Source organism: Eleginops maclovinus, chromosome 13 (genome assembly GCF_036324505.1).
Source record: "Eleginops maclovinus isolate JMC-PN-2008 ecotype Puerto Natales chromosome 13, JC_Emac_rtc_rv5, whole genome shotgun sequence".
Taxonomy (NCBI): Eukaryota; Metazoa; Chordata; class Actinopteri; order Perciformes; family Eleginopidae; genus Eleginops; species Eleginops maclovinus.
The window spans coordinates 16,473,031-16,495,952 of record NC_086361.1 but is presented as its reverse complement, the minus strand read 5'-3'; the positions used below and the strand labels follow the sequence as shown (position 1 = coordinate 16,495,952).

At 40.0% G+C, this 22,922-nt stretch overlaps 2 protein-coding genes across 3 annotated transcripts in view; both read right to left on the bottom strand.

Moving 5' to 3' along the window:
* The window catches only part of vps50 (VPS50 EARP/GARPII complex subunit), a 99,258-nt gene extending 84,439 nt beyond the window's left edge, over positions 1 to 14,819 (bottom strand). Inside the window, exons 1-4 of one of the 2 annotated variants that reach the window (XM_063899544.1) lie at positions 14,653 to 14,819; positions 14,070 to 14,138; positions 5,040 to 5,162; positions 4,126 to 4,197 (exon numbers count right to left, since the gene is read on the bottom strand). In XM_063899544.1, coding sequence (XP_063755614.1) covers positions 4,126 to 4,197; positions 5,040 to 5,162; positions 14,070 to 14,138; positions 14,653 to 14,685 — 297 coding nt within the window. In that variant the 5' untranslated portion in view covers positions 14,686 to 14,819. The remainder of the gene's footprint in view (positions 1 to 4,125; positions 4,198 to 5,039; positions 5,163 to 14,069; positions 14,139 to 14,652) is intronic. The other variant, XM_063899546.1, reaches the window with a different exon arrangement.
* A 2,541-nt stretch (positions 14,820 to 17,360) lies between these two features.
* Positions 17,361 to 22,922, bottom strand: part of hepacam2 (HEPACAM family member 2) — an 8,920-nt gene continuing 3,358 nt past the window's right edge. Inside the window, 8 exon segments of the mRNA XM_063900001.1 lie at positions 17,361 to 18,222; positions 18,325 to 18,398; positions 18,702 to 18,736; positions 18,833 to 18,854; positions 19,174 to 19,299; positions 20,582 to 20,881; positions 22,430 to 22,717; positions 22,793 to 22,922. The exon segment at positions 22,793 to 22,922 is cut by the window's right edge and continues 17 nt beyond it. Coding sequence (XP_063756071.1) covers positions 18,112 to 18,222; positions 18,325 to 18,398; positions 18,702 to 18,736; positions 18,833 to 18,854; positions 19,174 to 19,299; positions 20,582 to 20,881; positions 22,430 to 22,717; positions 22,793 to 22,922 — 1,086 coding nt within the window. The 3' untranslated portion in view covers positions 17,361 to 18,111.

Sequence of the window (22,922 nt, the reverse complement as noted above, 5' to 3'; positions counted from 1 at the left end):
GAGAAAACTATATTCAGTAATACTCAGAAAAAGAGAAAGAAATTGTGAAAGTAAATGGAGGAAAATGTGGAATCATGCCGAACTATACACAGAACCGCCTTGATACAAGGCCATAACGCTATCTTTCCACAACCCTCTAAATGTAACACCTCACATTATTTTAAAAGGAGTGAAAGAGTCTAAACTCATAATGCAAACCCAGCAGTGAGTAACCAAACCCACCTGAGCCACAAGGCCAAATTCATTAGTTCTCTGCTCGCCCTCACATTCACCAATTAAAGCTAATTGTGCAGTGAATGGTTTATAAAGCAAGCGCATGTAATATTTATTAAATGTTGTCCAAAACGATTGATTGCCAATGAGCGTTCATCAACTCAGACACACAGTAAGACAATTACTGCTAGGGAGGGAAACTATAGTTGAAGACAGACGACATGTTTGGACAGTTTGCTCATTAGCGGAGGCTGCAGGCTCTCGATATACATAGGATTATGATACATGTCTGAATGAGAAGATGTTTACTGCTTCCTGCAAGTGTTTACAGAGATGTATGAGCAATTAGTGCTAAATTAGCCAGCACTAATTAGGGATGGTAGCAATGAAAAAGACTCTAATAGTGAAGGTCAGTCTTTCTGATTAAAATAGCCAAGGGCTGAGACAGAGTAAACTCAACAGTGGGGATTCAGTAGTACCAGAGCAATGTGACCTGAATTCACTTTGAAGCTGCGATTCTCTCTTTTATAAAATGATGTCATCTTTCATGCTCCCCTTTCCCACAAACACACACACAACCTGAAACTTCCTCTGCACAGCGGGACATAGTTTCAGCCTGACTGAAACACAGGGAGAACTTTGGCAGCCAGGCAGGGTGTAGGTAAAGGTTGCATAAGCATTACTAACCTTTTTTTTTTAAACTGCATGGTGGGAGAAAATTCATTATTGCTGCAGGAGGGAAAGTCATCTCTAGCTTTCAAGTTTCATTAAAAATGGAATATGTTCTTCAAAGTGATCAACATCGCCCCCTTTCGACATCTCTGCAGCCTACATTACAGAGCAGATAGTCACTGTGAGGGGGTTTGGAATGCAAAACGGTGTTCTACTGATCATTAGGTGTACCTACAAAAGGCACTTTAAAACTATATCAAGGATTTTGTTGAGGCAAATAAGAGTTTGGATGGCAAATGCACTGAATACAAACCATTCGGAGTATAATACAAGCATGTGTGTTCATGATAATCAAGGCTCTCTTCTGTGAGTTTACATGGGAATTACAACAACACATATTCTTTGCATGTGCTTAAGTCTTGCAGATCGAAAAGCAAATTTAGACTCCAGTAAGTCCAGATAATAAGCCTTTTCATGTTTGCTATCATCTTGTCTCTACACAAGGGGAAACTGAAGGGAGGCTGGAGACGGATGCTGCTAAGTTTGAGTTTTTAACTTAGCTCTATTTCCACATGTTCAGGCAAGTCATTGTTTTAATTATTTCCATATTACATAACCATAGGCATGTCTTGGACCTTTTTTCTTTTATGCTGAACGTGTTTCCCACCAAAGAGCCCCTTCTTCACACTGGAATGAACTTCCTAGGACTTGTGACCATTTATTTTTTGACCACAGAAAGTAAATTCTGCCAGATGACTTAGAAGAAAGTTGAAAAGGAAATAGAAGATGATCATGCATCTAGGCACCATGTTCCTTACAGCAGAAGAGTAGCAAACAGGTACAAACCAGTACACATGGTACTGTTTTGAATCTTCATCTCATCTGCTCAAGCCTGACCTAACACACAGACACACTAACCTCACGCATCATCATCATTTGCCGGGAGGCAAGGCCCTCACAAAACCCCCATAGTTAGAAACTGAAAGCATTATTATGGGTTTTGCAGAATGTTCTATTTCACACACTGGCGACTAGGAGACTCTGCAAGCTTGGGTGGAAGTGTGTGTGTGTTTGTAGGGGACCCATTATGTGTCCAGTATGGAAGCACCTATATAAATTGCCAAACTATAGAGATGGTCTTTCAATCAGGAGCCACAGCAGGCAGGAAATCAGCACTGGTTTGGAAACACCCAATCTACCACACGTATGACTTCACAATACAATAAAGGAAACCCGACAAATATGGGAGAATGATTTTTTGCGGTACATTTTCAAATGAATTCAGATTTTTGTGCATGAAAAAATAAATAAATGAAGCAACCTCTTTAGGCCGCGCTCAGCCAGTACCTGTCATGTGTTCTCCTGTATCTGGCTTTCAATAAAATACCATTGATTCATTTGGAAGTCAAGCCTCAGAGTTCCCCATATGGAAGCAAATCAAAGAGTAAAATAAATCATGCGAGCTCCCCGTTATGGCAACAATGTTGTTTTGAAATAACGTTTATTTATTTTACCAAGGAAAAAGTATGGCCCCATAATGACCAATCCCATAACTCAGATTTCTTTTCTGAATAAGTCTGACTGATCGATGGGAAATGGAAAAAATTATTCTCTGGTTTTTAGTTTCCTTGCCTCTGTACTGTATTTTGTGTACACCATACATTATTTATACGAAATGTTCCATTGTTTTGCGAATATGATATAAGTAAAACACAAGAAAACACAAGCATAAACAAATGAAGGGAAGATCTGTGTTAGAAAAAGCCTCCAGATTTTAATTGCACAAACAGGTAGAAGGTTTGCTCATTTACACTCAGGATCGCAGGTTTGTATTGACGAGTCTGCTGAAAAACAAAGCTTCAGATGTTGCCGTCTGACTGCACACTGGACTAATTATCACGGCTGTTCCATCGAGGTGCCTACCGGCTCACTGCCAGAGAGATAGACAGAGCGAGGGAACGTGTTAGAGTACGATTGTGTACTCTAGGGCTCCACTAATTTGTAGGTCTCACCATGCCTCAGAGTCCGGAGCATTGTCTCAACTAGACAGACTGCTCTGTGGGCAATAGCAAACATGTCGAGAGAGGGGACATTTGGGGAAGAGCTGCATGTATGGAAAAGAGGGATAAGAGGAGGCATGGAGGGAATAGATGAGGCGAGGTACAGAAAATCTAACTTAGAGCCGAGGGAGCTGTGGAGACAAACAGGTGTGTGAAAGCACAGAAGCTTGTCAGGAAGGAAAACCTGCACTGGACTGTGAGAATTGAGGATGCCGAGGGGAAAAGGGCTGTTTTTTCTCTAGCACTTCTTTCTATAAATAGAATTTGTTGACGGGGGAAACTCTCCAGTCTGAAACTACGAGTAGCTGTCTAATCTCAGCAATAGGGTCATAAGTAAAGGGTCCTGCTGTGGCTGCAGGAGGAAGACGCAGTCACTGACGTCAGATGAGTTTGCAATCAGAGTTCAGGCACAAAGAACAATCTATTACTCTTGGATGTGGGTCTTAAAGAACGTCTGAATGGTGTTCAGAGGGTTTACTACTCCTGTACTGATACACACACACTGAGATGGGACAGAAGGAGTTGTCATGCAGGCAGACAGGCTGTGGGTGACATGACAATTGTAGGAGCTCTGAGATAAATTGCTGGAAAATGCAGACATTTCAAGCTTCTATCGAAATGAAAACTGGCACGTAAGCCGGTGTGATTTAAAGCATGACCGTCTTTTTCCAGATAAGCTTCTATATGACCTTGAGCAGGGATTCTTTGGTCAAGAAAGAACTTCCAAGTTATCTAGCTTTGTGACCACGCTGCTCCAAGTAAAATGGCTTTATACATTTATACTTTTATAGTCGTTTACTATTAGGATGTGAGTCCAATAGTATTTCTATAGCACTACTTATATCTATAGTGAAGTAGCGGCAAAACCAGGAAATCAAAAATGAAATTAGCATCACAAAATTGTATTAAATAACATTTCCATCTCAAGGTCCATTTATTTGATTTTTCTGGAGGTTTTAGAAAATAGTCTCATGACCTTTTTCAAGCACCTCATTCGGTAGGTACTTTACAGCTTGATACAACCCAAAATTACAGGTTTGAAAGTTTAACCTTGATTGTTTCATCGTAGTGTGTGTGTGTGTGTGTGTGTGTGTGTGTGTGTGTGTGTGTGTGTGTGTGTGTGTGTGTGTGTGTGTGTGTGTGTGTGTGTGTGTGTGTGTGTGTGGGGGGGGATACTTACTGCTGCCTGTTGTCTCTTCAGCGTGTCTCTGTACTCCTCCAGCTCCTGCAGGTTTAGCTCAGGGGGTAGTTTCTATAAATCATAAACAAACATACAGTCTTATTGTGTGTTCAGAATACATCTTCATACACATTACAAAGAACCGGAGGCTTTTGCAAAAACCTCTGTAATTTTCAGCGTAGTAAAAGGGTCAGACAGAGAATATTTAATGTAGATCTACGAAAAAAGATCAAGTTCTGGCACTCAGAGCCACAGCAGGGATTTCCTTTATCCTGGGAGAGCTTATATAAGCATCTTCATTTTTCAAAGATATCCCACGACCTTTTAAAAAAACCTTAGCGGATTTCAATGAGGATTGCATAGCTCCTCCTCCACTAAGAAAACATAACAAAAAGATTTTGTCGTTGCCAGATCAGGAGTAAGATTAGTGAAGAAGTACGTTATTTAGTAAACAGCAAACAAACTCTGCTAAGGGAAGACGATATTACAAATCCATGGCCCAAAGGATGATAGGTAATTACTTTCCCCTTGACTGAGAGTCTCATTTCAGATGGTGTAGCAATACCAAGATAAATCTAATGAGATTTCACACCCTTTCTCTGTTGAGCGGATGCAATCCATCAATCCACACGTCATTGGTGCGCATGCGGCTCGGCAGAAGGGTAAGAAACATCAGGTGAACGGAGCTTTAACTCTGCCAGTCAGACACAGATCAAAGCACAGGGGACTATATTAATTCATATTACAAATGCAATATTGCTGTTATCTGAATAACTTTGAAGGGTTGAATGGAATCATTATTATTTTATGGAGGGAATCGTGGGAAATTGGGCGTAGTTATATTTTTACAGTAGAGTGGTGCTCATTCAGTCAATAACGGACACGCTCTCTGGTCCGTGCAGAGAATATCTGACCTCCAGTTCGTGCTGCACCATGTCGAAGGAGTCATTGGAATAGTACAGCTCCTCGATGCTGTCGATCATCTCCTGCTCCGCCTGGGGGTCGATGGGCTGCTCCCTCAGCTCCCGCAACTCCTCCTGACAGAGGGTGACAAATAGAGACATAATTAAAAGCTGTCCTTGAAGAAAGCACTTTAAAAAGTCCCAGACACACTGGGACACAGAGATTTACATCATCTTGTAAGTAATGAAAACAACAAAGTCTCTAAAAAAAGACATCAAAACAGAGTTACAGGGTCATACAGCAACAACAACAAAAAAGAAACGAGCCATGGGAAAGACCAATAAAGGGAATGGAGATTGGATTAAAGGAGAAGGAGGTACAGAGGGGTTCAAGGACACGGGCAAGGGGGAAGGATGGAGTGAAAGGAGGACAGAATAAATATGAGGTAGAGAACAATGAGCAGGGAGAGGGAGAGAGAAAGCGTGTAGTGGGAAAAAATAAAAGCGGTTGTTTCGGATTGCAGCTCGTTTCGTTGGAAAGCTGTCATGGGGTTTGGCAAAGAAAAGACAAGAAGAAAGGAATGACCGAAAAAAAATACAACGGGGGATTCCCCTTCAGAGCATCTCTGGGAGACATCAGAGCCTTATTGATTAACATGCTGTGCATCCGTCGGGGCTTATAACTGCAGAGAGTCTTTCAGATGAAGGTTTTTAAGCCGCCATTCCCAAGAAGCCCAGATATAGTCAACTCACGGGTCAATCACAAAAGTGGTGGAATGTCTGTGTTAGCCCTACAGGAAAAGCAGAACTGGCTGTTTCCCAAGTCGCTTCATATTTACCTTTCATTTAACCTCCAACTTTTGATTTGAATGTCCGAAATGGTGTGAAATGTTTGCTTGTTGGCGTCTTAGTAAATCCAAACAATGTAGAGAACATAGCAATGCATCACATTTTAAGAAGTGCAACATTGGCCAAACTTCAATAGGGAATGTAATTTGGATTCAGTGATCATCAATAAATGGGCCAATACATCTAAAACTTTCTCAAATGTTTCAGTCTGCAAAAAACAACCAACCAGCAACCAGCCGTCCATACACTAGTGTTGCTAGCATAGCTACAAATATTACAAATATCTTATATTCCATCCAACATAAAGACAGCTCTCATCAAACGTGGGTTCAAATGCCTTGAGTGGAAATCCTTTATTTCACATAAATCTAACAGCAGATTAAAGCACTAAAAAATAAACTGTTGTCTTGGGGAGGAGGTGAACCAGAATTAAAGGATTATTGCTATATACGCCCCATATAGCCTATGCATTCACAGTATAGCAAATACAGATATACACTGCCTGGCAAAAAAAAGGTCACACTAATATTCGTTGGACCGCCTTTAGCTTTGATTACGGCACGCATTCGCTGAGGCATCGTTTCCACAAGCTTCTGAAATGTCACAACATTTATTTCTGTCTTGCATTCATTTTTCACCAACATCTTGTATTGATGACGGGAGATTCGGAACACTGCAAAGTTTTCTCCAGCACATCCCAAATATTCTCAATCGGGTTCAGGTCTGGACTCTGTGGGGGCCAGTCCTGTGGAGATGATGTCTCATGCTCCCTGAACCACTCTTTCACAATTTGAGCCCGATGGATCCTGGCATTGTCATCTTGGAACATGCCCGTGCCATCAGAGAAGAAAAAATTGATGGAATAACCTGGTCCTTCAGTATATTCAGGTAGTCAGCTGACCTCATTCTTTGGGCACATAACGCTGCTGAACCTAGACCAGACCAACTGCAGCAACCCCAGATCATAGCACTGCCCCCCACAGGCTTGTGACCTTTTTTTTCGCCAGGCAGTGTATATAGAAATCACTATATAGAAAATGATCTGTTACACACCTGCCTAGCCACAAATATTTACTATCAGCAAGAGGCGTGTAGCAATGCGATGAAGTGTCCCCCCCCAGCGTGTGACTAAATCTGCCTCTGTGGGTGAGAGGGTGTCTGGCTGAGTGACATGTATATGAGCTCGCTGCTGGGAGTACAGTTGTAAAATATAGACCTATTTAAGTCAATTACACAAACTGAATCTTTTATATACATTTTACACACAGCAATTGGGAGGATGGTAATACACGTGTGCATCTATCTGTGTGTGTGTGTGTGTGTGTGTGTGTGTGTGTGTGTGTGTGTGTGTGTGTGTGTGTGTGTGTGTGTGTGTGTGTGTGTGTGTGTGTGTGTGTGTGTGTGTGTGTGTGTGTCTGTGTGTGTGTGTGTGTGTGTGTGTGTGTGTTTGTGTGTGTGTAATGTGCAGACCTTCAGGCAAGTGTGTGTGTGTGTGTGTGTGTGTGTGTGTGTGTTGACATGTTGGAATCAGGTAAAAAGGAGTGAGCTAAAGCCCCGGGAGAAATGTGTGGGTGAGCGTGTGAGATTGGAAAGGAGGGGTAGAGGTAGGAGATCACGCTCTGCCATCAGAAGGGTGGGTGGGAAATCAGCTCAAAAGAGAAGGAAGGCAGAACGGGGAGGGGGAGGGATGAGCTGATGACTCATTGGTAGAGAAAGTTAGAGGGAAAAGAAAAAGAGAGATTGAAACAAAGGACAATGATGTGAAGCCACTCCAGGGTGGTTAGAGCATTTTACCTCCCCCGTGTCAGGGTCTCTCTCAAGTCTCCCACCTGCAGTGACGTCCACAACTCCAAACATCTTAAAGTGAATGACTCCTTGAGAGGCTACCTCGGGTTAAATAATTCCCTTCTTCACCTGGAGCTTTGCGTGGGCAACGAAACAAAACAGACGCCCCCTGTGCCCTACATGTGAAACCCAACATCAGCTGCTGTGAGGCTTTGATCAAATTTCACTTTGATAGATGAGGGACAAACGAATCGCCCTGCGCCCTCCTCCGCAGATTAATGACACTCTCGTCTCGTTGCCCGGAAATTAGAAATCCATTTGCATGCAAACGAGCGAGAGGTTTAACAAGCGTTATCAAAGAACCAAAGCAGATATCCGTGTGTTGATTGAATGTGGAGAATCAAGCGCAAACAAAAAGGTGCTCAGCAACACCCTGATGGAATAAACAAAAGGTGGACACTAGAGAGAGACGGTGGGGTGACGAGAGCGAGCGCAGGGATAATTAGTTCCACTATCCTTTATTAGATGAAAGAATCAAAACCTCCTTATTTTTATCAGTGTTGAATATTTATGCCACTGGCTGTATATCCTCATCTGATCAACACAGATGTCATGCGGTTGTACATGAGGACCTTGGATGCACAATTATACAAAAACTCAAACCCGATTGGGTCATTTGAGGCCATAACACACGAGGAGTGTCATGGTGTTCCCCCTAATGATAGCCTGTGTGAACTAATAAGAGGTTATCAAACACGCCCTCATCTTCATTTGTATATTTTGCACACTGGAGGCACACTGGAGGCACACTGGAGGCACCAATCATATTCATCCTTAAATATAAGGAATCACGACTATTCTAAGCAGGTGATGCACTGTAGGGTTGTTTTTTGATAAACTGATGGTGACCCCTGCTGGTGGGGGATGGTAGCTGCATGTACCTCCAGGAGTTCTATAGATGAATGAAGGACAGTTTGCCTCGGGGAAACTAAAGCCTCCAGGCAAAAGCTCCTATTCCCGCAATAAAGTTCAATAAAACAATTTTCAGCATGACAAAGATATTTTGTACCAGCTTTTTCCGGAGATTCACTAAACATGTATCACACTTACATTTAGTGCTGCAACAAATCATATTACAGTAGTAGACATATATTGAAATTATTGTTGAATCGAGAACTGCTCTAACAAACATTATGAAATTGTAAAAATGGACGCAACCAAGGCTGGATAGGGTGGAAAAGGTTACAAGTTTCAGCACACAAAATACATGCAAACTAAATCCTTAAAACTGACTCGCTGAGAGACAGCCGCTTTGAATAAATAAGGAAAGGAGAGAGGAATAATATGTGTTTGTTTTAGCGTCGGCCCACAAAGCAGCTTACATCACAGACGTCAAAAGCATGAAAGTGAACAAAATAGCTTGGAGCCATTTGGAGTCCCAAATGTTAAGGGAAATAAAAATCTGCCAATGTTGTGATTTATAACAAGGTGTTATTTGGAGAAGTTGAAATGAAACAAATTACTTTTTTCATCTAGCTTTGCTTTCTCTGATGGCGTATATATACATTTCATCAATATGTCTGAGATTAGATCAGATCAAAATCTCAGGCGAATGTGCTTTTTTGGTAACTTTTTTCAAGTTAAGTTTTGAGAGAATGGTTTCCCCTCAGGGTAAACTCCCAAGACTATACCGCTGTCTGCACATATAACCATCCTTACATCTGTGTATGCCAAATCAAATGTTCCACCTCAGCAGCTATGTACATGACATAAAAAAAAATACACTTGTACCAACCTTTTAAAATGAATTAACTCCTGTGTTCCCCTCAAGCGGGACAACAATAAGATTCATTGAGAAAATGGCCTGTCAAAGATGACAGATGTCTTAGCGAAGCAGTTAAACTAAAACACTTTAACAGGTGTGCGGAACGGGAACAGAGTGCCATGAAATTGTAATACACTAGAAATTAAAGCTTGGGGTAAGGTTACAGGTTCAATGGAGAATCCCATTTGTAACTGTGTCATAGAGAGCATATCATCGAAAATTAGACATCAAATAGGATTGGTACCAAACCCATAATGCCCATTTTGCTTTACCAGAATGACGTTAACTCTATTATACAGGATGTCTAGTGGTTTTCCATTTTTTCCAGGGAAGGTTCCCAATGGACCTTGCTGTACACCCTTTCCCTTTAGAAAGCGCACGCAAATTCTGTCTGGTAGACCTGACTAACGTCAAAAGAATTGGAAAACTTCCTGATAATATTTCAAGCGTTACTGGTTTCAGAGCGTTTAGGACATTACCTCATAAGAGTAAAAAAATGCAAAACCAAACACAATGAGGACTTCTATCTAACCTATCACTTCAATAACTATGTTCTGTCTGGGTAAGCCTTGGTTGGGGGAGGGAAACCGGGTGGAGAAGGGGTAACTAGGTTAAATAACCAAAAATGTAACTGGCCACCTGTCTGAGCTGCGATAAAAAATATGTGATAAAAACAGGTGCAAGGTATCATGTGACTGCAACAAATGAGTCGCCACTTCCTGTTAAAGATAACATCAAACAGACTCTGTGGTAAAGACACCATTAGAGCCATGGATTAATCCTCTAACTGGGTAGCCACCTAATACATCAGTATGTCAGTGTGTTTGTGAGTTGATGCTTTGAATAAAAGATCTATATAAATGCAGTCCTTGGGCTTTCCTACGCATCTAAATCTACAACTACAGGCTAACTACAGAACGTCTTCACCTGCCACTCAAACACCATCCAGCCTTCCAGTCATTTCTAAATAATGACATGACAGCATCAATCCTCCATCATCCCCCCCTGAGTCAGTCCTCCCCCCTACAGTGAGCCAGATGTTGCTGTCATCTCCAGTAGGATGATAAACGACGTGAATCATGGCTAATACGGTTGGAAACACACGACTGGCACTGAGCAGTAAGCATCAGATTAAGTTTAATAAGGACACACACACGCAGTCAAGCACCTTGGTCTCACTCTCCGACACAGAGCAGTGTGTTGAGTAATGCGGTGTTCCAAGGCATGAGAGGATTACTCGCCTTTAATCGAAAAGGGCGGTAGGTTTCGGTGTATACAAAGCCTGTGTGTGGCTCCTATTTCATTTTCCTGAAAGCTGGCGCCCTGGAGCAAAGTAAATAAAGACACTGCATAACACCGTCCAATAATAAGACCCGTGTTTTGGCTGAACACACAAAAGGCAGGTGTTTGCAGTACACACAGGAGGCTTAATTCATCCATGATATAGAGAGAAGAAAATAATCCTCACATCCTGACTACGTCTCCCCCTCATTTTGCTCTCTACGACCTCATATCGCATAAGCTAAACATAGCAGGTATAATAAGATTAACAGTAATTCTGCGGGGGGGGGCTATGATGCCAGCATGAACAAAGGTGAATATTCTAGGCACAAAACCAGGGTGTTTGATGTCTGCAAATCCAGTTTGGCCACATCACCTGACGCCAACCTCAAAGCCGGGGGGCGACATGCATCCAATAAAAAGAAAGACTTTCAGGAGACACGCCCCTTTGCTTTCCCACTGGTTGTATCTGGAGAATAAATGACTGCTTATCTTATCTTGATCATGACATTGAGTTTCCTGCAATAAAAGCTTTGTAACAACTAGGGCTGCGAATGGTAATTATATTTGTATTATCTTTTACTCTGCCCATTACTTTCTAGAGTAATAAATTAGTCCATAATTTGTCAGAAAATAGTAAAAGAAATGTCCATCTTAGTTTGCCAAAAACAAAGTCCAGGTCCATTGTTTTTTGTCAGCCCAAAACCCAAATATATTCCCTTTAATACGATATAAACAGTGAAAAGCAGGACATTTTTCATAATGCAAAGGCTTACATTAAGGACTGGACGATTATCAAAGAAATCGACGATCAAACTATTGTAATATGTACCAACAATACTATTTACTAAGCGCATATTGTCTTCACAAATACAATACAATGAACTGCCTGTTTATTTGGACAATAACACTAAGCACAAACCCTACCTTTGACAAAAAGAAATGTATACGTCTTTAAAAATACACCATAGATACTGCCCTGCCTTTTTCTTTCTTCATGAACATACTTTAGAAATAAACAACACGTTTAAAAGGAATTTCTCTTAACACATTCAGCTTCGCCTTTCGTAACTTTCTTAGATGAAAAGACAAAAAAGCTCTTCCTTTTAGTCTTATCTTTTCAACCTAAGACGAAAATTCAACAGCAAAGCACACCACGAAGAAAGTCCCACTCACATTAGGGCCAAACTACAACAACAATGTCAGCCTTTAAAAGCCAAGTCTTTAGACGGAGAGAAATTAAACGTCTGGTTGAATCGACTCAGCAGATATCACCCCTGCACTGTGAATAAATAGAGTTGGTCGCCTTCCAAATTGTACTCAGTCACATTAACTGAAGGTCATCACTAAAAGACAAAGTCAAAGTAAAGCCAACTAGGGCTGAACGATTAATTGCATTTGCGATAATATCGCGATATGACAAAACGAGCGGCGAGCGAGCGAGCCGAGCGAAGCCGAGCAGGCAGGGAAAGAAGTCAACGCTGCGCTTGAACCTGTTGCACAATGGTCTCAGGCTCATCAGAAGAGTGCACGGCTGGAAGTTTGGTACCAAAGAGGGGCGGCACGTCAGTTGTGTGGAATTATTTTGGCTTTAAAAAGGAAGATGCTGCGCAACGTCAGGTATTGTGCAGAACGTGCATTGCTACTGTTGCTACCTCACGAGGTTCACGATTGTAATCACGATTGATTTATTGCTTGTGTTTGTTGAAAAATACATGAGAAGAGGACCTTGAAAAAATAATCGCATTATTAAATCGCAATTGCAATTTTGAGGGAAAAAATCACAATTAGATTATTTTCCAAAATCGTTCAGCCCTAAAGCCAACAACTAGCAGTGCATTGAGGAGTAAGTGACTTTACACCGTAAAGCCGCTCTGCAGCTTCACTCTGTCTCATCTTGCCGAATTGAATGTGTACAAGTGAATAATGAGAAAGGCTTTCTACATCCAAGCATGACTGATGGCATTTTAAAACGCTTGCCGTGCCAAATTGCTAAAACACTATTGCAGCAGAACATATTTCACACTACTACGGTTAAGATTGATGCAAAATGTGAACTCAAGTGATATAAATGGGAGCCATCAGTCTCTTTACATTACTGTCTGGAAAACCCTTTAAGTGTGATGTAACTGATGTCATTTGCAGGAAGCAGCTCCGTGTAATACAGTGTGGTCGGAGTGTAAAGCTATCCTGACACATTCAATCGCGTTGTATTACTGCGATCGATATAACTGCTTCTACGTGTTAGAAAGGACGTGGCTTCTATAAATAATATAGTAGATCAAGTTAACCAATACAGCTACTTCATACACAGAGATGACAGTAAAAAAAAATAATCCCATAAGCAGATTTGGTTGATTTTCAGCGTGTATTCAACGGAAATCAGCAGAAGTCTTTTTTCTGTTGTCAACAAAAATGCAGACACATGGACGTAAGGATTGACAGACAGGCAAGCAGAAAACACTGCTCCTGGTACTAGGATGGTTTAAATGCAGAGATCGAATTTCACTGTGTGCTGTGTGCATGTATGTGTGACAAATAAAGAGGGTTTCATCCTCCAGTTCTAACTAAGTCTTGGACAATGAATCATTTTTGAATTCAATAGAACTAATCTTGACGAACTCATAATTTATTTTTGTGTAATCCATGATAACAAGTACTTACCAACTTAAGCGTACTATTTTGAAGGAATATTATTTGAAGACTGCAGTTGTTTTTTTAACACACTTTTTACATTTCTCTATAGTTTTACTTTTATGTTAACGTCATACAATTTGTCAAGCATTTATCGTATTGTTTCATATCTGTTTATTTTACATAGACTTCTGATTTGTTGACTTATCAGTAAGGATACTATACCATAGTAAATATCCCTATATCCAGACGTTAAATTACCGTTATCATGACAGAACGTTGTTGTCATGAACCCTGGATATAGCTCATTTATCACACACACTATCCATCTACTTCTGGCTATCTACTTTTAAACACTTGAACACATCCTTAGTTGTGGTCAATATTTCTTAGGATGACGGATGTTACATTTAGTAGAAGTAGCCTAAAGATTTTGCAGATGTTTACTGTATATTGAAACAAATGAGGGAGCAGCAGCATATGTTCCAGTTGTAAACAAAACTTTCACAAAAACAGCTCAACCACAAAGTGAAAACTAAGTAGCTGTCAACTATTAACTACAATTATTATTAACAGAGAGATGTTGATTTTAAACAATATGCAGCTCAAATGCATCAACCCCAACAACAAACAGAGAGCCACAGCTTCAGGCTTGTCATTCGGTTTACCTTGCTGGGGATCCTCAGGTTCTCCACAGGACTGAGGTCTGCCATGCTTTCCTGGGGGCTTTTCAGGCCCTGTGAAAATAAGTCACAGTTAAAATTCAACAAGCTCCAAAAAGTGAAGTACAGTTTATAGTTGTTTAATGCTTCCTGTTGTCATATAGCTTGCTAGTCATCATGACCATATTGCACACAGCAAAATGTGGAACCAGAGTACAGATTTCTGAAAGCGATATGCTCTGTTGTGTTGTTCTGAACAAACGAGTCTAACATAACTGCAGTGCAAACTGAGAACTTCCCTAACCGCCGAGTTTCCACTGTTGTGCCCTGCTGAAGTGCTTGTCTAAACGTAAACTCTGGGGTATAACTACCAATACGCATGTATTTTCTCCGCGTAGGGTAAATAGTTCACATATATTGTGTAGCAGTTAAAAAAGCTGCTGTTATTCGGGCTGAATGTGCCCTTTATTGAGCCACAAGCTGAGCTGTCAAATTAGCTAGTTAGCTTAGCTAGCTGTCATGCTAGCTACCTGCAGCTGTCAGAGACTAACGGCCAGCGGCTCGGCTTCCGTACACCTTTTTTGCTCACCTGTCGGGCCATAAGAGACTTGATCTTCTGCATCGTAAGTCCAACTTGTGTCAGGGGGAAAAAGAAATGTGTAAAGTTACAGTTTTGTTTTGTTGTCAACGATGAGCCTCTATCACTACGAGAGAGAAGCCATAGTTGACCGTCACGTGACTGGTACGGCAGGAACCGGAAAATTCCAAAGCATGCTGGGAAATGTAGTTTTCATATCAGGAGGTGTTTAGCGACCTAAACTGTCAGAATATCATTTGTGTGTGTTTGATTCATTGAAAATATATGTGGTTCTGGACGAAAACAATATTCAAAAGTGATGTAAACATTTGGAATACATATTATACACGATTTATGATACATGTACTGCCGTCTTACCCCACTGGATGGTAGTAACTTAACATTGAGTAATAGTAGGCTGTAGGTTGTCTTCCCTGAAAAATATCATTTGACTTTTCTTTCTTTCAGTCACCTATAAGTGTGTCAGGTGAAGGTTTTGACATACTACAGAAGACAAAACGCCAGTGTAAACAATAAAATGAATGTTGTCAGCGGGGACTGGTATGGTGCACGCTGAGAACCCTTTTACATATATGTTATTGATTAACACTGACATGGACCATTTGCATAACTACCACCTTTTTGAATGCAGAACATTTAATGTTATACTTCCACAACTGTCTGTGGCTTTAAGTACATGTCTCTGTTGTTGACATAGGTATACTGTTATCAAAAATAGGTTATGATTCAGAATGTATAACTTTGTTTTATATTATTTAATATATTATATAATATCCTGCTCTATATTTTGTTAACTTCCATAGTGTTTACTTGTCTAACTGTTTACTTAATATTTATGTACATAGACAACTGTATATACAGTGGAGGAAATAAGTATTTGATCCCCTGCCAATTTAGTTAGTTTACCCACTTACAAAGAAATGACCCGTCTGTAATTTTTATGGTAGGTTTATTTAAACAGTGAGAGACATAATATCAAAAACAAAATCCAGAAATGTACATTAAAAAATGTTTATTAATTAATGCTCATTTAATTGGGGGAAATAATTTGATCCCCCTGCAACCAACAAGAATTCGGGCTCCCACGGACTGGTTAAATAATTGTATTATGCTGCTGCAACACAAACATTTCTCAGTCTGGAATTAATAAAGTAATTATTATCTTATCTTATTTAATATGTCGCTGCTTTATTTAGCAAACAAACTTTCCTTATGTAATCATGTCATGTCTACCATGACTCAGTTCCATGTAGCTCCATCTCTGCCAAGCAATTACACATGGCTCTGCATTGTAAACGGTTCAGAATAATTACCAAAACGGTGCATGCCGACCCATTTAACCTGTTTTGTAATTGCCCCCTTTAGAGTTATTTTGAGCAGTGCTTGGTTAAAAGCAGGCAGCATGCAGCAGACAGCAGGCATGGTGAGCGATAGTTCCTGGTTAATGAGGCCTCAGGATATTTCCCAGTCAAATGAAGGTGAGGTCGCTCTCCTTAGGTGAATTTACTCCACTGTTGTTTGTTACGCACTCATCCACAGTGTGGAGCCGCCCTTAAAGCATACACTGAGACGGAACAGATGGCAACCCCTACCCGGAGATGCTGCCACAGAGACAGGGCACACTCAGTTGGTAGGTTCATCAGCTATAATTAGAAAAAAATCATTAAACTGCTTGTTGTTTTGCCGGGAAGCATCATGAAAAGTAGATCTTGACTCAATATGAGGTTATTATATGGACCATTGATTATCATAAAGCAGTCAATAAAATAATATTAGTGTTCAGAGGTGTTGCAGAGACAATCACTTTCTTTTTCTGTAACTGTTCTACCAACAAAATATAGGATGTCACGTTTCATTCCAGAATCAATCTTCTTTCCCGAATAATGTTTTTGGATTCATGTTTTGTGTAATCACCTGTCTTGTGTATCCTGTAAATTTGAAATATTATATGTCATTTATATGGAAATCCCCTTAAACTCACAAGATTTATTCAGAAATATAACGCTAAATGGCAAATCCTTCTAAATGTTTCCATACTATATCAGCTACTGGTGAATTTTAGACATTTTGAATAGAACTTCAGATGTGACACTAGGGGACAAAACAATATTTAAACTTCTAAATTCAATATAGAGAAAATTATCTTTTGAAAATGGCATGACCTCTTTTGACCAAGTTTCTCAACAACATGCCTTTTTCTCTTGTCTTTATCTCTTCCCTTCTTATCTTCTTCTCTTAATACACACAGAGACAAGCAAGCAAACATTTTCTTTCCCTAGTGACAAGGTGTTAGGAGGAGCAGGTGGAGGGCACTCTGCCACATGCTGAACCATCCTTCTGTTGCTGCCTGTCTCCATATTACGCCAGGTACACAGCATACCAATACACCAAAGCTGAGAGAAACAAGCAATCTGCAGCAATTTGGAGAAAACAAATACGGCTCAAACACTTGTGAGAAGAGATATCACAGCCAACATATCAGACAAAGACTGATTGTGAAGTAGCAGAACAACTGACATCTTTGCTGGCTTCAGCTAAAAATGTGTGTTTTTTTCTCAGGATCTGTAATGAAAAAGAGTTCATTTCAAGCCCTGACTGCTTCTACCATTCTATGAAAAGAGGTTATAAAGAAGTGCAATATGAATGCATAAGCTGCTGAATGAAGAGGTTTGTTCATGTTAAAACAATACAGAGAATAGTTAACCATTATATATTTAATAAAGTACAAAACAGACATGTGAATGCAAACTGTACAATAATTTATGAATCATTCATTCTTTTACTTGTGTCAGCATTTTCAATATATCCAGGTTGAGCCGAAAAATGCTACATTGTGGAAACAGGGTTAAGTCGTTCTATGGGAATAAATAGATTGGAGCAAATATAATAATATGTATAAAGAATCTGCAGGATAATCCATGTACAATATTTACAATTAACCTTAATATATTTCATTCAAGAAAATGCATTCATTGTAACACTTGTCAAAACAGGCTCTCATTGGTGGGAATATTACATAGGAAGATATTGATGAAATGGTAAATAAAACCTTAGTATTTTAAATTAAACACATAAATAGTTGAGGTACCTTGGAGGTACCTCTGACATTTAACTAACTTGTTTTGTTTAATCTGACTTGAACTTATCCTTAATTCTGAACAAAAAAGGTGAAACAGTTCAAACTTCAGTTATACTTTCACATAAAAAGACATACATTTCAAGGCATACTTACACTTACATCTCTCAATAATGTCAGCAAAAGTCATTTAACTTCTGTTCCAAATGCTGGACAGAAACAGTGCACGATCAAGTTGTGTATTGACACAATTCTCCTTCATCCCTTGTGCAAAACAACCTGCCACCAAAACCAGTGTTTCAGGCTTTGATAACAGAGAATAAAGCTACACAATGAGTGTTCAAGTGAAATGAGTTTCATATCAACTCTGCTTCTTAGTTCAGCAAACTGTGACTGGGTGTTTCAGGAACATGTCTGATCACATCGTAGATGGTGGTGTGAATATCCTGAACTGACTCGAGGCGAGCCAGAGATCTGCACGAGGCCTGCACGGTGGTTGCATAGGGAAATTTAAGCACACATAACCTTTGAGCAAAGGCTTAAAAAGCTACTGCATTATCACTAAAGCAATGATGATGTTAAATTACCTGTGCAGATTCCATTTTCCCAGGTATAGAGACAAACTCATAGATGCCAAAGTCTTCTGTTGCATCTTCATGTCCTGTTGAAACACAGGTTTTAACATCAGACCAGTGCATTAGTATCTATTTTGAGTCAACATTAGAGTAACATGACTCTAATTGCTCCATAAAACTTTTTTAAATCAATGAGACATCTGACCTTGTTTACTCTACTGCTATAAATCCTGTGTTTAGCAATGACTTTCACTATAAAAAAACAAGCCATGTTCATCCATATATTCATCTAAAAAATATGCTGTAAAATAGATACATATTGAGAAACTGACATAGGCTTACTCCATGCTGTGTGTTTCTTTGATAAGCAGGTACAACCAACAGCTTACCTGAACGATGTGGTCGTTTCTGCTCTGAAAGTGGCCTGCCAAACACAAGAAATTAAAGCGGTTAGTTAAAGCCTATACACTAAACATTATATGTAAATGTTCTATATTCATTTTATATTCAAGGCTCTTACCTGTTGTATATGCTCATGAGAACTGTAGTAATGGAGAGAAAGAGGGAAATAATTATTCACAAATATACAAATTAAATGTTTATAAACACATTACCTTGACTTATTTGAATGCACTAGATACTTTGCCCTGGTTACCTGTATTTTTTACTGACATTTGAAAGTCATTTATATTCATTATTAACCTCTACATGTAAGATCCCAGTGCAGCAAGCCTTCAGTGTATCTTACAACCAGCATTTAGACAAGCAGATTTCATAAATGGACCATGCAAAACTAGGTTGCAAGACTCACTACTAAAACAACCTTTGTCAATGCAGGAAAAAAATAAGAAATGTTCCTACCTCTCTTAGGATTGCAGGTTTTCCTGAGGTAGAACAGCAGTATGGAGCCGATGATGAACAAAGAGCTAACGACGATGGCTGCCAAAGGGGAAAAAGAGTTTCCTTCTTGGGTATGCTTCTCTTTCCCTTTAGACAAATACAGGAAGAACATTGAGATTTTTGTTAGCCAAGCTGGTTCTAGGGATGGCAATGTCGATCATTTTTTCCACCATTTTGGTCATTGCTGAAATAATTCAACAACTATTAGGTTAGTTGGATACATTCATGCTCCCCAGAAGTTGAGTCTTAAAAAGGTTGGTGTCTCTCTGACTTTTTCTCTCCGCTTCCATGAGGTATAATGCTTTGAGAAATATTGACAACTGTCTGATGGATTGATTCAACATTTGGTAGTAATATTCAAGACCTCTACCCTAGAAGATACATTTCAATAGTTGGAGATAACGTTCCTTATAGTGCCATCTTAAGTTTAACATCTTGGAATTTCCCAATCAGCGTAGTCCTCTTTGTTTTGATAAGATATGTCTATCCTCCTTAGCTGTACATTGCTAGTTAGCAAATGTTAGCATGCTAGTAGGCTAAATTGAGCATTTAGCTTAAAGTAGTGTCGGGAAAATGCCATGTTCTTTGCAATTCCTCAAGCGAAAGGTGGACGCAAGTGAGAGCTCAATGATACAGTAGCTGGTTAGGGTCAGTTAGACATGTTAAGCGTCGCCTGCCTTTGGGTTGTTAAAAGTTGGCACACGAATAACCAAGGGTTGCATTTGTCAGATTGTAAAAGACATTGCATTTTTTCCAGGCCTCATACAGAAGTCTTCATGGCTAGTCTTTTTTCGATTGAAGGGATCAGAGGTTTTCTTTGGTAATGTTCATAAAAGATTTTGATGTCAATAAAAGTGGATGCTGTCAGGACCTCTGTTGACTCAATAATCACATTTTTAAATCATAGCCAGTATCAACAGTAACCATTAGTGAGACCTTCCCAGTATCACCACGACAACATATCAATGTCGCATTCGGCACACAGAAACTCCACATGCTATAAAACTTAGTCAACAAATACAACAGCTGTTATCCACTGTTGACTTTCCCAGCCACTGAACTTTAATACAGGCTGCAAGCGCTGGAACCTAGCAACAGAGATAAAAAGCCAGTTTCATAATATATTTCATGCTGCATCCATAACTTGCTTTCACTTCACTTGTTGTGCAAACACTGTTTTAACTACAGTATTTTATCCATCTACATGTTTCCCAAGCTGGTGTTTGTCATTGTCAACATACATCTCTCAAAGCTAATCAACCTCCTCTGCTTTTGGCATGACACAATGTTTACAGAGCGTTTATCTCAAAGGATTCCCAAAATCCACCCACGCTCTGCTCTCTCCTGCCATGTTCCACCCTCAACCCACCTGTTCCTAAGCTGGCCACCACCAGAGTGAACTGGGCCTCGTCCTGCTTCTGCGTCACGTTGTTGAAGGCGCGGCACAGGTACTCTTCAGCCTGGGCCAACCTATAGGAGCGCATCTCCAGCCGCGGGCCCTCAGCGATGACCACGGTGGTGTTGTGGCTTTTGGAGATCCAAACGTAGCTGTTGGGTGGGTTGGAGTCAGCCTGGCATTCAAAGAAGATCAGCTCTCCAGGGTTGATGGTGAACACTTCCCCTGTCCGCAGTCCCTGGTCTGAGTTCACCCCCAGGTTATAGGGGCCATCTGCAGGAGCAAGAGAGGGTCAGGGAAATATGACATGACAGTTTGCAGCTAAGAAAGTCGTTATAATATAAAAGGTTACTTTTCTTTTCTGGGACAACAGCAGCTAAAATATGTTCAAAACAGAGTCATTGGTTTGGTCTAGCAGGAAAAGGGTCTACCAGGGTTATTAAAGAGCAGTTATGCCTTTGCACAACATCACTTAACTAACAAAATAGCTAAAGTATATGGTGAAAACAGAACTGAGTGCTGTTCAGTAACTTCTCCATTGTGGGTCTCATAAGCGTAACGGTTTCATAGCATTAGTCAAAACCCAAACATAGCAGACTAAATGTGTTGTATCAGACGTAATCAGTCCATGAGCAGTGTTATTTCTTTGAGTGACATCCTTCAGTTTAAATGTTATTCGGTCAGACATTACCATAAAAATAAATAGGTTCAACACTGAATATAAGGAGGTATTTTAACTGATAGCAGTGTAATTTCTTTCTCCAGTATGCTACTGAATGCTAACACAAACATGCTCTGTCTATGCAAGCAGAAATTATGGCAATGCTGGATTTACTTGTGATGCATTTCTCAATGACATGTTATTAACACACCCACTGTTTTACACACAGACTGATAAATGTTCTGCATCCCTCTGAATTCCCAATATACAATACCCAATACAGAAATAATCAGCTTTGTGAAAAGTCAGACAAATTCAGATTAATTTACTGAATGATTATACATGTGTTTTTCCTAGACGCAACCTCAGACTCACAAAAATTGGCCGGTTTATCAGTGCATCTACTACTAGGTTTATGGTGGAAAAGAGGAGCTCTGTGAGATAAGTCTGCTCCCATGCAAATACCCATAACAGACATACAGTTGTCAGGAAGACTGATATCAGATATTTACATATGACCTAATACAGTGTCACGTGTAAGCAAAAAAAATATGATGTATTCTGAAATTTTGTATTGGTAAAAGGGCTTTGCGACCAGTACATCCAACGGCCAAATGTTTTGTACTTGGTATTAAGTCATTTAAACTAAACTTCACGGGATTTTCCCCAATGTTACTAGCTCTCGTGGGTGCCAGTTTATAAAGACCAATAACTGTTAGATATTACACTTATAAATGGCTTGTATCTCTTTCATATCAAAAGCTCACCCAGCTTTGATTTTGAGATTTTATGTGATTTTGTCTTTACTCACAGGCAACAGCTTGTAAAATGAGGATCACACCTGCCATATTAGAGATTTTGGCAACCACAAAGGTAAAACAACATCTGATTCTAGTCCCTGTAATATTAGTCTGTGATTATTGACTTATTTTTGGGGGGGAATTTGTTATTTCTGGGGCTCAATGCAGCTGCTTTCACATGACATTATTTCTTTTAAGTGAGCACCATTTCATATTGCCAGACTTTCTGTTGTGGAATTAACACATTAACATCCATCAGCGTATATTTTAAAACACTGCTTATTAGATTCTCAAATGAACAACAGGAACAAGATTTGCAGTTTAGAAGTAAAAGTAAAAGGTGAATTGAGATCTACTCACAATAGACATTGAGGTCCAGGGCCCTGCTGTGCTGACCCTGGCTCACAGCATTGCTGGCCACACAGTGGTAAGTTCCCTTATCCTCTTTCCTCACAGTACTGATAAACAATGTAGAGCTGTCTTGAGTAAAGTGGTATCTGTCACTGGCACCAAGTGCTTGGTTGTCTCTCAGCCACTGGAATACAACTCTTGTTCCTCTCTTGACAGAACAAGTCAAAGTCGCGTTACCCTTGTCCTCAACAACTGCATAAGATGGGCTCTTCTGAATGACGGGACTCGACACAGGGACTGAGGAATAAAGAAAGAAGTTAGGCCTGAGTCCACTCAACTGATCATTATGAAATGTAATAGGAAAACACTCACCGTCCACTGTAACATGCACAGTTCTCTCCTCCTTGATCACCAGTCCCGTCTGGTTATGAAACTGTATGTTGAGGTTCAGGTGGTAATCCCCCTCATCCTCCTGGTTTAATTTCCGGATTTGCAAAGAAAC